At 38.7% G+C, this 14,750-nt stretch overlaps 1 protein-coding gene across 15 annotated transcripts in view; it reads right to left on the reverse strand.

Moving 5' to 3' along the window:
- atp2b2 (ATPase plasma membrane Ca2+ transporting 2) overlaps nt 1-14,750 on the reverse strand; it is a 236,509-nt gene that overhangs the window by 58,880 nt on the left and 162,879 nt on the right. For all 15 annotated transcript variants that reach the window (XM_065265906.1, XM_065265905.1, XM_065265912.2 and 12 more), the window contains exon 3: nt 5,203-5,400. In XM_065265906.1, the coding sequence (XP_065121978.1) occupies nt 5,203-5,400 (198 nt within the window). The remainder of the gene's footprint in view (nt 1-5,202; nt 5,401-14,750) is intronic.

Below are 14,750 nucleotides of genomic sequence, written 5' to 3' on the forward strand. Positions count from 1 at the left end.
ACACGGATAGGACTCTGTAGATCTCATAATATGATTTGGATTCCCTACAGTAAAGCACTTGATTGTGTCCAGCACTTCTGGGTGCAGAATGTCATTGAGCGTGTCGGGTGCTGTCCGTGGTGCTGAAGCGCAGACAGCAGGCGTTAGATAACAGCTCGTGACTCTGCAAGCTGCACACCAGAGAGCAGACGTCAGCCTGTCCTGCGAGAGCCATTTACTCTTGTACTGAGCGCTTTTCTGATTCTAATGTGCATTTGTGACTTCAATAACAGTGAGTTAGGTATTATGTACCTGTCTGTTATTCTATACTAACAGGAATTGTGGCATTATGTTGAATGTCACAGAAAATACACATACAGAAGTCTGGACAATATGAAAGCTTGTAGTTTTATAAAAACAATTAGGGGCCGATCACACCAAATGCATTTTAAACAATTGATAAAGAAGACAGACCACACTGGCTTTATTTAAATGACTTTAGAAAAGAGCAGTGCACTGAGCTTTTTTATATTGCTAGGCAACCACCGAGGCAGCTGTCCTGTCAATCAAATATTGAGGCGTGAGCTCTCTTTTGCTATTAACTGTCATATTAGCAGACACTTAAAAAAGGGGACGCTTGCTCTGACATTGATCGAGGGTGAGAGGTGCCCAAACACGCAGGAGAGAGTGAGTGACTGCAGTCTCCGGTTATTCCAAGCAACAGTAACTTCTGTCACCACAACGAAAGGCCTGTACTCCCCTCATTCGATTGCATAATGTAAAAAACGCAAATGGCGTCAGATGCTTTTCCACTAAGAGCGGGAGGCAGCAAAAATGCAAGGCATTTAGCATGGATAAACAGCGCACATAACGTTTACTGCTCGTAGAAAAACATTCAAAAATGGTGCCAGCTACTGCCATAAAAGCGTTCTGTGTTATCCTGATATCCTCTGCAGAAATCCATGTACTCACAGTATGTTATTTTGTTTCATTTAAAATTACATTAATTACTGATAATGCCTCCACAAAATGGCATGTCAACATCATTCTCACCTAAACAGCATTTGAAACATAATTATTGAATTTTTGAAGCAAACATGAAACATGAGCTCTGGGTATGGGGGGCATTATTAGTGAATAAAGTCCTAATAATGAGATTAGGAGCATTAAAGTTTGATTTCAGTCAATGAATTCACATTGACCTTACTCGGGATCTTACACTGTAAAAAACATATTGTGAAATTCACAGTAATTAACTGGCAGCAATTGACAAGTAACTTACTTTAGAAAAAGCACAGTAAGTTACTTGTCAATTGCTGCCAGTTAACTACTGTGTTTTTTTTCTATAGTAAGTTACTTGTCAATTGCTGCCAGTTAAATACTGTGATTTTGCCGTACTGTAAGTTACTTGTCAATTGCTGCCAGTTAACTACTGTGATTTTTCCGTACAGTAAGTTACTTGTCAATTGCTGCCAGTTAACTACTGTGATTTTTCCGTACAGTAAGTTACTTGTCAATTGCTGCCAGTTAACTACTGTGATTTTTCAGTACAGTAAGTTACTTGTCAATTGCTGCCAGTTAACTACTGTGATTTTTACAGTTTAAAAACACTACTGTGATTTCACACTGAATGCACTGTAATCCACTGTGAACTTTATTACAGTTATTTGCTGTGCATGAACACAGTTAATTACTGTAGATTTCACAAGCATTTTTTACAGTGTATATCAAGGTTATATTTTTATAAAATGTTTTTTACATTATGTAGGATGATGTTATGTAGAAAACATACCCCCCAAAAAAAGATTTTAGCTGGGTTTTCACAAAATGGTTAACTTTTGGCCAGTTGGATTTTGGCAGCTGTATTGACTTTGTAAAGCAAAACCTGCATATAGATTCTTAAAAAAAATCTCTACTCATCTTCCACAGAAAAGAAAAGCATACCGTCCATAATAATTGTTTGTCTTTTGTGCATTTGAATTGTGCATTGTGAATAATAAACTGCCGTCATAATGTCAACCTGCAGTACAAATCTGAATGTCCTGTGCTTATTGCCAGGTCTCCTCCCCTCACTGTGAAAAGTAAGATTTTCTCTGTATTGATCTGTATGGTGCCTGTGCTTATCTTGCATGTGGGAGCTGTAGGCAGAAAATCTGTAAAGGCATAATTCAATATGAACAGCAGGGCTGTCTGGACACAGAGCTGCGCCGCAATCCATCTTCCTTAAGAGACACAGACAGTGCCATTCTCCATAAAAACATGGCCTGTCACAAACCTCAGACTTAATGGCAGGACGGACACAGCAGTTAGTGCTGATGTTTAGCCATTGTGTCGCCGATTTCAGATTCTTTTACCTCTGCCTACTGTAAGTGGTCATGAAAGGTCCACTGCAGATGTACTTTGCATAATAATGTGAGCAATTTGCATTATAATGTTCACGGTAACCTTTTTTGTCCCATTATTTCTTGCTGTATATGGGCACAGCTCGTTTTTGGCCAAGTAACAACGCTACAAACCAAGAGTTAATGAGCTATTCTTTGCACAAATCTAGACGGCTTCCTATCTCGGAATCCATGGGAATTAAAGATCATTTTCCATTCCCGGTGTAATTGAATCCTTGAGCATTATAGTGATTGATAACACTTGCTCAGCATTCTTCTACATGCTGCCTTAATGGTTTTGTCTTCATTGCACATTTTATGGCCTGGGGATTTGATGTATGGCCATCACCCAAAGGTTATTCTTCCGGAGCACACTTCATTAACTCTAGAGACTTGGAAGCCGTTCTTTCATTAGATTCCCTATGATAGTCTCTGAATGCATAGTCATGCCCGTTAATGAGAACTTGCTTTATCTGAAGAGGTGAGAGAAGGCAAACACTTCTAATGAAGGTTTACATAAAACATCAAAGGTCCACCAAAGATATTGGATAAGCAACCCATTCTCAATTCCCAAGGAGTCGAAAACTGAAGCATGTTCAGATGCCTTCAGCGACAGCACAAAGACGCGAAGGGTGCCCCTATGCGTCACTATATCGACGAAATGGGAACTCCATTGCTTTAATGGTAATCCCTTGAGTAGACTGTAACTACTCAATTTTTGTTCCAAAATTTTTAACATTGTCGCTTGGGGTTGGGGTTAGAACAACTTTCTGTTACATAAAAATAGATTGTAACCCCAACCCAACTCTAACCCCAACCCCAAGCGACATTGGTTTGAAAATAGGAAAAAATTTGAGTAGTTACATGATCCTGCCGATCGTCGCATACGTTGACGTCGCATAATGTGACGGCATCACCTTCCGGGATTCCCTTTCATCTATATCCAACGGGATTACAATGAAAGATTCCCATTTCCTCGATATAGTGACGCATAGGGGAACCCTTCGCTTCTTCGTACTGACACTGAAGGCGTTTTGAACATGCTTTAGTTTTTGAAGTCTTGGGGAATGAGAATGTGTTGGGATATAACATGATTGAGCATTGCTATTACTATGAATAGGGGACAATGCAACGGTCAATAGGGCCGCTTGGGTGACTGAAGTCACTCCTTCCAGTTAAAAGAAGCAATCATCAATCAATAAAGACTGATGATTCTCTGGGGGTGGGGCTCTGTAGGGAGTCACGTGAAGCGCTTGACAACCTGTCCCATGTGCAGTAGCTGAGGCAACCCCCAACATTTTGTTTTTAGCACAATTTGAGCTTAAGAAGCAAACATAGTTTGATGTCAGGTTTAATTGTTGGTCAGAAATATGTTGTTTAGTTGTGATTTTAGCACAAGATTTTAGAGATACGTGTCTTTCCCTATTCCCCTACTTGAAATAACTCTCCAGAGGCGCTGCAAAGATGGCCGCCTGACGCAACTTACCTAAAGGGATTATTCTTAAATTCTCCTAAAGTTCCAAATATGTCATCACTTATTCAATACGATGTACACTCAACGGCTAGCTGCCATCCCTTCACTGTGCACGTGCCAATTCAAGCATCATTTGTAGCAGCTGACATCTAATTATGATATATTGTATTTATTGCCATGCACTTCAGTACATATTTAAGCATGACTTAAGTGTCTAAATATTTAGCATATTTAATATGTAACTATGGTGTTCACAAGTTTTGCAACACATGCCTTCAGAGCTCTGTTTTTGATAAAATTCTTATCTTAATTACTGTTAAAGTAAAAAAAAAATGCCATTTCAGATTATCATGACATCTTAATGTAAATCTAGAGTAAAACCTTAAAGTAGAGACATTAGAAACATATTAGACCTCGATGCGAATATACGTGTTGGACTCTATATTGAAACACAATCACAATCAAGTTTTACGAAAACTTTGTTAGAGTACCATGCGGCTAAATATCTGGTTCATCCTCAAGGGCATCTCAATTGATCCCAACGAAAGAAATCCTTTATATAAATCTTTCATATTGGTTGTTTTTGTCATGACTGCATTGCATTAATGTAAACCAGCCTTACACGACATTGCCACAGGCTATAAAAGTTTTTGAATTTCTACCTCACTTACAAAAGTATCCTAAAATAAACCTAAATAGCTATTGGTCTGTTGGTAATCATTTGCCAATAGCCCACAGAAACTGGGTAGATTGTTACAGCTGTAAGGAAAGTTATTACCGTACATTTTAATGCAAGATCACAAGACTGATGAAAGAAGGTCTGGACACCATAGCAGATTTTATTGGCCAAAAAGCCATCTGACTGACATGTAAAGCTGACAATCACTGTTCAGCGTTGCTCATTTCAAGTCATCTAAAGCCGGATAGCTTCGGGTGAGGAACAGACTAAAATGTAAGTCATTATTTCAGAAGTCAAAAGTAGTTAATTGTGTTCAAGTAATATCAATTTCTCTATCAAATATGATGATGCACCATTATTACATTTGGGAATGGATCCATGATGGTTTTTGTCCTATGCAGTCACTTTTATTTGTAATATGGCAAAACATTTTCATAATAACTAAAATGTTCATATTTGTATGACCTGTCTCTTCAGTAAAAAGTACCAAAAAACCAAACCAACATATTTTAGCAAACAACTTTTTGTATAATGCAAGAAAAACAGCACAGACACAGAAAAACACTTCGCATCAAAGGGTAGTCAGGCATATAAAAAACTATACAGTAATTTTGATATTGCTTCTAAAAGCTAAAAGCCACCTTCAGGTCCCCAAACAGAAAGCCATAATACCAGCTAAAGATACTCACACTCGCTGCCCTCCCCGGGTGGTTGATAAAAGGACAGTCCCAGTGATATCATGGCTGCGATTTCAAGGATGATAAGGGTAACATCTTGTAATGCTTCCCACACTAACTGTAAAAAAGTTTTTGGCTTCTTTGGAGGTATAAGATTTCTCCCGAAGACTTCTCTTCTTTTATCTAGGTCAGTAGAAACTCCTGCCAAACCTGCAGTGGAAGAAGGACACAAAGACTGCATTAGCATTAGCGGAAAACATCGGTCAACGTGAGGGATCGTTTTATGGAAGTATAGCTTGATTTAAAGCCAGCTTATAAATCCCTTGTAGCCATGGCAACCAGAGGGGTTGAACTATGGGCCCTTTAAGAACTCTGTTGCTAAGTGCAACATCTCACTCTGTGATGTGCTGTCCTAAGCATAGGTTGAGAGATGTTACATTTGTCTAAAATGGCTCTGCATCCCGTGCCCACCAATAAAAAATGAGCAATCCGTCTCTGAGAGTAAGACTGAGTCCTCATGTCATCCACAATCTCAAATTACCCTGCTGACTCATACGCGCTTACATAAAGACCTTTCAGTGATAATAACACAGAAACCGGACTACTTCTGCTATAGTTATTAACAATTATAACAGGAACATTCTGCTTTTAGTGTAGATGGTGGCCTTACACCCTGCCATGGGTGTCACCTTGAGCTGAGAACAGAGAGCGGGTACAATCAGAATTGGACTGATTTATTAAAGGTATTATGTTAATGCAAATGTAAAAATTATCTTATTTGCTCAATCACTAAATTTCTCTCACAAACATATCCTTTTGCTTTAAAAGGTCATTACCTGAATTACTGGATAGATGGATGTGCTTTTTGGATAGCAACTTTTTGTGATGACATGATGGTGAGTAAATTATGAGAAATGTTCTTTGTGATAGTCAATGTATTCATCCAGAATTCAGGTCTATGGTAGAATATTTGGTCACTTGTTCTTATTCATCAAATGTTAAATCACGTGATATTGAAAAAAAATATTTAAACAACATTTTATCTAGGTTCTCATTGTACTGTGATTTAAAGTAACAGTGATTACTGGTGACCAATTTAAGTGCTTAAATTTCCATAATCTGTGTTTGATTCAATAACTTAATCTACACTCACCTAAAGGATTATTAGGAACACCATACTAATACTGTGTTTGACCCACTTTCGCCTTCAGAACTGCCTTAATTCTACGTGGCATTGATTCAACAAGGTGCTGAAAGCATTCTTTAGAAATGTTGGCCCATATTGATAGGATAGCATCTTGCAGTTGATGGAGACTTGTGGGATGCACATCCAGTGCACAAAGCACCCGTTCCACCACAACCCAAAGATCCTCTATTGGGTTGAGATCTTGTGACTGTGGGGGCCATTTTAGTACAGTGAACTCATTGCCACGTTCAAAAAACCAATCTGAAATGAGTCGAGCATTATGACATGGTGCATTATTCTGCTGGAAGTAGCCATCAGAGGATGGGTACATGGTGGTCATAAAGGGATGGACATGGTCAGAAACAATGCTCAGGTAGGCCGTGGCAGTTAAACGATGCCCAATTGGCACTAAGGGGCCTAAAGTGTGCCAAGAAAACATCCCCCACACCCACACCCATCGCTATGGGCGGGCTATAGGGGGCCGGGCCCGCCCTCAAAGACGCTTGTGCCCCCCCAGTATTTAAAAATACTGTATTTTTAAATTATCATAGTTGCTATTTTGTGTTGCATTAATGTTGTATTCTTTATAATTAAAACATTTAAAATATAAAAAACAATGGTGTGATTTTGTTTGATTGATGGGAGTCTAGCTACACTTCAACAGCCTATCACGAGGCTACGTACGACACGTACGTGACGTAGCCTACGTCAGTGTTGCCTCTCAACAGTTACCGCACTTTTTTAAACTGGATGAGTTTTCGCTTAGCTATACTGCTTTAAGATGGATATTATCCGCAAATGGTTGAAAAGCCCACCAACAGTCTCCTCTGCCAAAATTGAAACGACATTGAAGCCTGATGTTGGAGAAGACGACGACACTGGACGACAGCCTGAGCCCGATGCCAGCTCCGTGGAGCCCGACCCCGTGCCTTACAGACTACTACATTCAGAAGATACGGACTTGTTCACTGCGGTGATTCAGCTTGCTTTTGAAAAGGACCTCACTCACAAGTTTAATTCCGAGTGGACACTTTATTAATGAGGAGGTTCTGCTCGGAGAAACGCCGCCTGCCGCTATACTGACAGGAGGGAAGGGAGAGACGACGACAGCGCTGCCTCTACTCAAGTACCGTACCGTAGGTTAAAAGGCTGCGTGCGTGCGTGTGTGCGTGTGTGTGAATGTGTGTGTGCGCACGTGTCTCATGGCAATGTATATCCCTCTGTTGACTGCTTTAAAGTGCAATGTTTGAGAGATGTCTCTGGTGTTACATGTAATATGTTGTATAGATTTATGGATATTCATAAAATTGCTTCTATATGTAATGTGGTGTAGGCTATAGGCTATCTGGTCATATTGCTGATGGTTATGTTTAACGTGTTGATTACGTGCTGCGCGAATAGAATATATATTATTATAAGTATACATACTGTAGGCTAATAATAAGTGTGCCCTCCCATGCATTTCATATGCCCCCCTTAAGACTGAGGTCTGGCGACGGGTCTGCCCACACCATTACACCATTGCATTAATAAGAAATTGAAAAGCTGTTCCTAATAATCCTTTAGGTGAGTGTATATATCAGTTTGCAGGTCAAATAATAAATACATTGATTGTAATATTTTCACTGTGAGGGGAATTTGTAACTCAGTCCACCCTGTAATAAACCAAATCTGTACATCAGATGTTTATCAGGAACTAAATTCTTATGTTCAACCGGCGATTGATCCAGCATTGGAGTCAGGAGCTCAAACAAGGCACTCACTTCCATCCGGGTCATGGCACCACTGTAACTGGCTTAACATGAACCCACCCCAGGCGGGATTTAAACAGGCAGTCGGGCCCTCTAATAAGGAGGTTAAAGGTTTCCACTTGATGCACGGCCTTTATCCACTAGCTTACAGAATTACTAAATTAAATAAAAAGTAAAATATGCCATGTTGTGATTGTACACTGCTGTGCATACGAGACATCTTAACTAGTTTAATAACTAACATGCACGGCTTTATTAGTTATATTTTGATGGTGAAAGCACAAATATTTACAGTAGTTAGTCCATGTTAGATCCACACTAAGCTGGTCTTTAAATATTTGTCTGCACTTTAAAACTGTAATTACATGGCACAGTTCCTGAAATAGTAAAGGGATTTATCAGCTATAATATAAGTCAAATAATGTTGAGAACATAATATACCGAGCTTCACACATTCTCTCTTGAAAAGACAAGGTGGCAAATCCATGACAGTTTATTTCACACCCAGACTATAGTTATAAATCATGCTAAATGAATGAATGTACAGATTCAGAAAACAGTCGAACAAAAGGATTACGATGATCTCAGTTTATGCAGGTTTGGAAAGAGGGGGAAAGTCTAATGGATGGGCTGAAAATCACAGCTCATAGCACCTTTAATGAGATTATTTCAATAAGAATTAACAGAATTTGATATTGTATTATGATATTTAAATTACTGTCCATATTATTACTCCATATATGATCTTAAATTTAATTTCACATACCCAAGAACTTTAATATTAACATATATGAAAACAATGTAAACATCTTACTTCTATCAAAATATATAAACTGTTTCCTAGAGAATAACGTGTCCCTGACAACAATCACAGCTATGACATGACAAACAACCATGATTGTGAACTGTGGTCGTCATACGCATGACGTGTAACGCTATCATTGAGGCATACCGGCCAAGAATCAGTGCCAACCGAATGCTTCAGTTTATCATCGAGCTGTCCAAACACACGGCATGACTTTAGGCAGCGATGGGCACCGCGCACTCTTGGAGCGCATACAGGGGCTCAGGCTCAGAGCTGGCAGCTGGACAAACGTGATTGGGCAAGAGCTGTTGTTTTCCAGGGTCCCTGATAAACAGGGTTTGTGGCTCGTGCTCGGTTTGTGGATCCAGCTGTGTTCTGCTGATTTTGAGTCCCTCTTTAACAAAACCCTGCCTTGAATAATTCACAAGCAGCTGTCCTGTCTTTGTGATCGCCTGTGCTACCAGTGACGATGTAAAACCATTACAGCTCTCACATAAAGCAAACGTTAGTATTAAACACTGGTGTTTTGAAGATCAACTGTGCAGAGGACAATTGAGAGCATCATACTGCTATATCTACTATATTGTATTATATTTACCATGATGACTCTTTTTAATATTGTTTTGTATATTTTAAATAATCTTTTTATACTATTTTGAATCAGGTACCAGAATACAGTTAAACACGCCTGTATTTGAGTCCTTAACATAGTTGTGTTCACACGCAGTTTGGTTATTTGTGGGAGTGACAACTGCATTCCATAATCAAATTCACACCTGTACATTTTCAGGACTCATAACCGTATTTTTCCTGCTGTGTGAACAGAACCCTACTGGACACCCTCTCTCTCTGTCTATCTTTAACTGTGTTGAGGTCATCTTGCATGAAAAAGATAGCAAACCGCATTTCAGATTTGTTTTAGTAATGTTATGCACAGCCGAACTTCTGGCACAAGACAGCTGCGCTGTAATGCGATATTTTATTAGTGTCCATAAATGCAAAAGTGCAATACTAAATCTCTTGTGTAAACAGACCGCACACATCCAAGTCTTGCGTTTGCTTTTTTTAAACAACATACAGATTGAATCTCGCTCTGTTGTTGTTCAATGCAATGCAAAATAATACTTTCTGTTGACAACACACTTTCTGTCAAATGTATGTCTGTCACTATGGTTACAGGAGTCACATGCAAGTTAAAAACGGGCCTGACGTTGGTTGCTTGTTCGTACGGCTGTGACTGTAAACTGCTGGGTAAACAGAACATATCCAGACTTTCATAAGTGAATACGGCTCTCACTGCAGCCCTCGTGTTCTTTTATAACAATACTATCATTACTATAACATTTCTGAACACTTATATCTGAATCTATAGTTATATTTGGAAATATCTGAATCTCAATAAAGGTAAGAGCATTTGAATGGAAACTTCACCCAAAAATGTCATCATTTTCTCACCCGTATGTTGTTCTAAATCTGTATGAATTTCTTTTTTCTTCACAATAGGATATATTTTAATAAATGATGGTAAGCACCCAGCTGATTGTAACCATTGACTTCCATAGTAAGAAAAACAAATACAATGGAATTCAATGGGTACCGTCAGCTGTGTGCTTGCCATCATTTATCAAAATATCTTCTTTTGTTTAGAAAAATTCATACACGTTTACAGCGACATGAGGGTAAAAAAATCATGACAGAATTTTCATTTTGGGGTGAACTATCCCTTTAATCTGAACACAAAAAGATAATACAATCAATACTAATAATGCAGTAATAAATATTGATATTTGGCCATTTGCAAATGATCAGCATTATTTAACAAAAGTATAAGCTCAACTTACCAACAGCAACAGCCGATGACAATGACTAATATTTTTAGTAATATATTTTAAGTAAAGATTGTGTGTCCAAAAAATATTTTATTTTTTATTTAATGGCATTATTTTATACATATACAGTACTGTGCAAACGTCTTAGGCCACCATGCCAGAATTAGATTTGTTGTTTTTGCAATGTTATAGTGACCATATACAGTATAATTGTTTCTCAGTCTCTTTAATAGAATACATCCAGAAAATACAGGAAATGTGTATTAAAAACTGAATAAAGTTTTTAGGGTAAACTTCCCTTCCACTTGAGCAATAGCAGGAAACTGCTGAATCTCTGAAACCTAAATAAAATTAAATCCTAATTTGTCTTTTTACTTCATTCTGCTCAAAAACGCTCAAGATGTGTTTAGTGCCAAAAAAACCCAACCATCAACGAAACCTTTCTGCTACTTCATTCTGTTTGATTTAAAAGTTTGTTTCCTCACGGGGATCTCAAAATGTCCCCCAAGGTCACAAAAATACTGGTATTCCTATCTCTGTTGGGAAAACTGGTCCCCAAAACGTGATAATTACCAGGTACACACACACACACACACACACATATATAAGAAGTCAATAAGCTAATAACTGAGTTTGACCTTGAGATTTGTTTTCTCAGGCACTGATGCACAATCCCCATTTCACTTCTACGAATTGAGGAAACGCTTTCTTCAACTGACAGGAGGTTGACACGACAATGATCATCGGAACTGACACGGAGCTAAAGCGACCAGAAATAAGATGGTGGCCGCTTCCATGGGAACGGCACAGAGACCACAAAACCATGTGAAGCTGCATTTACAGCAGGGCAAAAAAAATGAAACACTGTTACTGAAGTAAGGAGAGGGGGGGCACTGGCACAAAACAACTCCCACCACTGGGAAAGAACGCCCAGGTTGCAAATAGCACAGTGGGCTAAAAATAACCTCATGAAACATTCCAGCTTAATTGAGTCTCTGCATGGAGGAGAGCTCTCAAGCATCAATCCCGCCTGCGCAGCATCAAACACCGCTGCGTGTTTGCCTCTCAGCACCGCTTTCATCGTGAGAGCCCCGTCCGAGGATGCTGCGAAATTCCTGTGATTGCCGTGGACCGGAAACCCTGAGCCGAACACGTACAACTGGTTTACCGGCAAGCGCAATAGGCGTTCGAGGTCGTGCGGTCGCTCTAGTCATCACGTGGTGGAGGGATTAAAGGTTTATTAAATGAAACAGGAAGATCGCGTGGGGAGATATAAATACTGTATGTTAACGCTTCATGCGGTTTACACTGTGAATCATAAACACTGTTGTTGGCAGGTGTCAGCAGTCAGTTACATGTTTCGGTCCTAAACATGATGGCGAAGAAAACAAGAAAATAAATCACTGCTGTTGTTGCGTGTGCCACAAATATGGTTTCCTGAAAGTGCCTCATGCATTTCAGGTCTGTTGAGCATCTGCTATTTTTAGATGTTGAGGTAGCCTCAGAATGCATAATCAGTCTTTAGATTTACCATGTGGTCAATGTTGCTGGTTTAGATTTGTGATGTGTTGCTTTTCACTAAATACGATATATGTACAGTACATTTAGAGTAATATGGCACAGCAGTGTGTGGGAATTGTAAAATCAAGAGCAGATTTTGTGCAACCCTCAAATATATGACCGGGCCCGGGTAGAATTTATCTGAATGGACTCTGTCTGTAGAAACTGTCAGGGGGAGGAGGGGAGGTTGAGGGTACGTGACGAAGATATTTGATAGACAGGGGGTGTTGACATCAATATTTATTGGTTTAGAAGCTCAGGCGATCTCTGGATAGTGAATGACAACAGAGCAGGGGTGATGATGTATTAAGCGGTCCATCAATCCTGAGCACAACCCCATTTCTCACCCCAAATTTAACCCTGGGTGTGGCATCTTTATACATACTACCTTAACGGATTACTTTCATCCAAGTCATCGAAGATGTTTATGTCTTTTTGATGTACCATCATTTATTTTAGTGATGCTTACTCTTCTACTGTAGATACTTGACCGACTCTGACATCATATAGGATTATATATCATGAGGAAAGTTTTGGAACGTGTTGTTCTGTGTGCTCATTTCTCATGAGTTTTTCATGAGTTCAGGGGGCTCCTGTGCATTTTAATGGCCACTATTGTGGCAGAGCTTCATCTGAGCCCGACATCAGAAACCTGACACTGATGTTCCAGCTGCGAGAGAGAGAGAGAGAGAGAGAGAGAGAGAGAGAGAGAGAGAGAGAGAGAGAGAGAGAGAGAGAGAGGAGGACTCCTGCAATCAGCTCTTCCTCCCCAAACACACACACACACACACACACACACACACAACATCTGCCCACGACAGCCACACTATCATTACTCTACACAAAAACTGTGTGAGCGTGGGCTTACAGATCAGTACACTGCTTCTTCATGACTGCTGGTGTTCACGTATAAGGAACAGAAGTTTCCTCAGTTTCCTCAGGAACTACAGTTTGTGAGCCACAGCGATACGTTGTGTTCTGGACTTATCAGGAAGTTTTGCCTTCTATATACACCTTACTTGCAAACACAACCTCAGCCATACAGTGAAAGCAGTAATGTACAATAAACATAGTCATGTATTTAAAGGATTGGTAGACATTGCATGAAGCAAAAGATTATTTAAATGTGGATTACTGCATAGAAACATAAGACAAATTACTTTTTTGTAAGAAAATTTATTTAGCACCAATATAGTCATTGGCATGTAAAGTAAACTATACATGGTTTCATCGGGCGCACGTGCGTTGTCGCAGTTGTGCATCTGGACAGAAGTTTACTTCCGGTCTCTGTTTGTTTAATTGTCTGACTAGTGTTTAAACCAAACTTTCATTGAAAATAACAAATGTTTTGGTTTTCTAAAGCCAAGGGGAGACGGCGATCATGGATCAGCGCTATTTGATGAGAGGTTTGGCAGCCAATTTGTAGTTAACATTGTATAAATTATAGTACACATTTACACAGTAACATTATCTCAGTGTAGTTTTTGATAAGCCTTACCTATATAAACTACTTGTTGTTTATTTAGCTTGTTATCAGAAATAAAATACTCAAAAATTTTTGCATCTATTTTATGAAAATGAACCATGATTTTTGGCGTATCAATTACCATTGGCAAAACCATGTTTTTTCTACACTTTCCATTAGGGCTGAGACAAAAAAAAATTCAATTAATAGATTTTTTTCCGTGGGTTGATTCAAAATCGATTCTCACAGGCCACTAATCAATTTTTTTTCCAATTTTAGTTCCGCAAACATTGAACGTAAGATTAATGTTAATCTAATTACTAGTCTTCTACACTAGATGTCACCCTTTTTTTGCCTTGCACGATGTTACCAAGGAGCGAGAGGTGAGTCTGTCATTCATTCATTCAGTCTTCATTCTAATATATTATAATATAACATAATTCTATATAATCTATATTCATTGAGTTGAATCAAAAATCGAGTATAAAAATCAAGTCGAGAATCGGATTGAGAATCGAAATCGAACCGATAGCTTGTGAATCAAAATCTAATCGATCTGGAACATCTGAATCGATACCTAGCCCTATTTTCCATGGTTTAACTATAGGTTCACCTATAGCATAGTAGCAGTGGTTTATTTATAGTAATAACAAATGTAAAAGTACTTGAAATTTGCATATAACTGGTAATTGTATTAACTTTTTTCATTAACAAATTCACTTTATCATCTTACGTACATATTCCTACTTATGTTTATAAGATTGATCACAGTATCTGTAAGTGACTTTTTCACTTTAGATCTTTTAGAGAAGTAAAACATCCATGTTTGCACATCAGCGCCTGTATTAGGTGTTTCGGTTGCACAACTTAAAAATAGATTATTATTATCAATTAATTTAATAAAATGTAAATTTTAATATATTTGAGAGTACATATTTATTAGCAGGCATGATAAAATCAGTAT

The sequence above is a fragment of the Paramisgurnus dabryanus genome, chromosome 14, assembly GCF_030506205.2.
Source record: "Paramisgurnus dabryanus chromosome 14, PD_genome_1.1, whole genome shotgun sequence".
In the NCBI taxonomy this organism is placed as follows: domain Eukaryota; kingdom Metazoa; phylum Chordata; class Actinopteri; order Cypriniformes; family Cobitidae; genus Paramisgurnus; species Paramisgurnus dabryanus.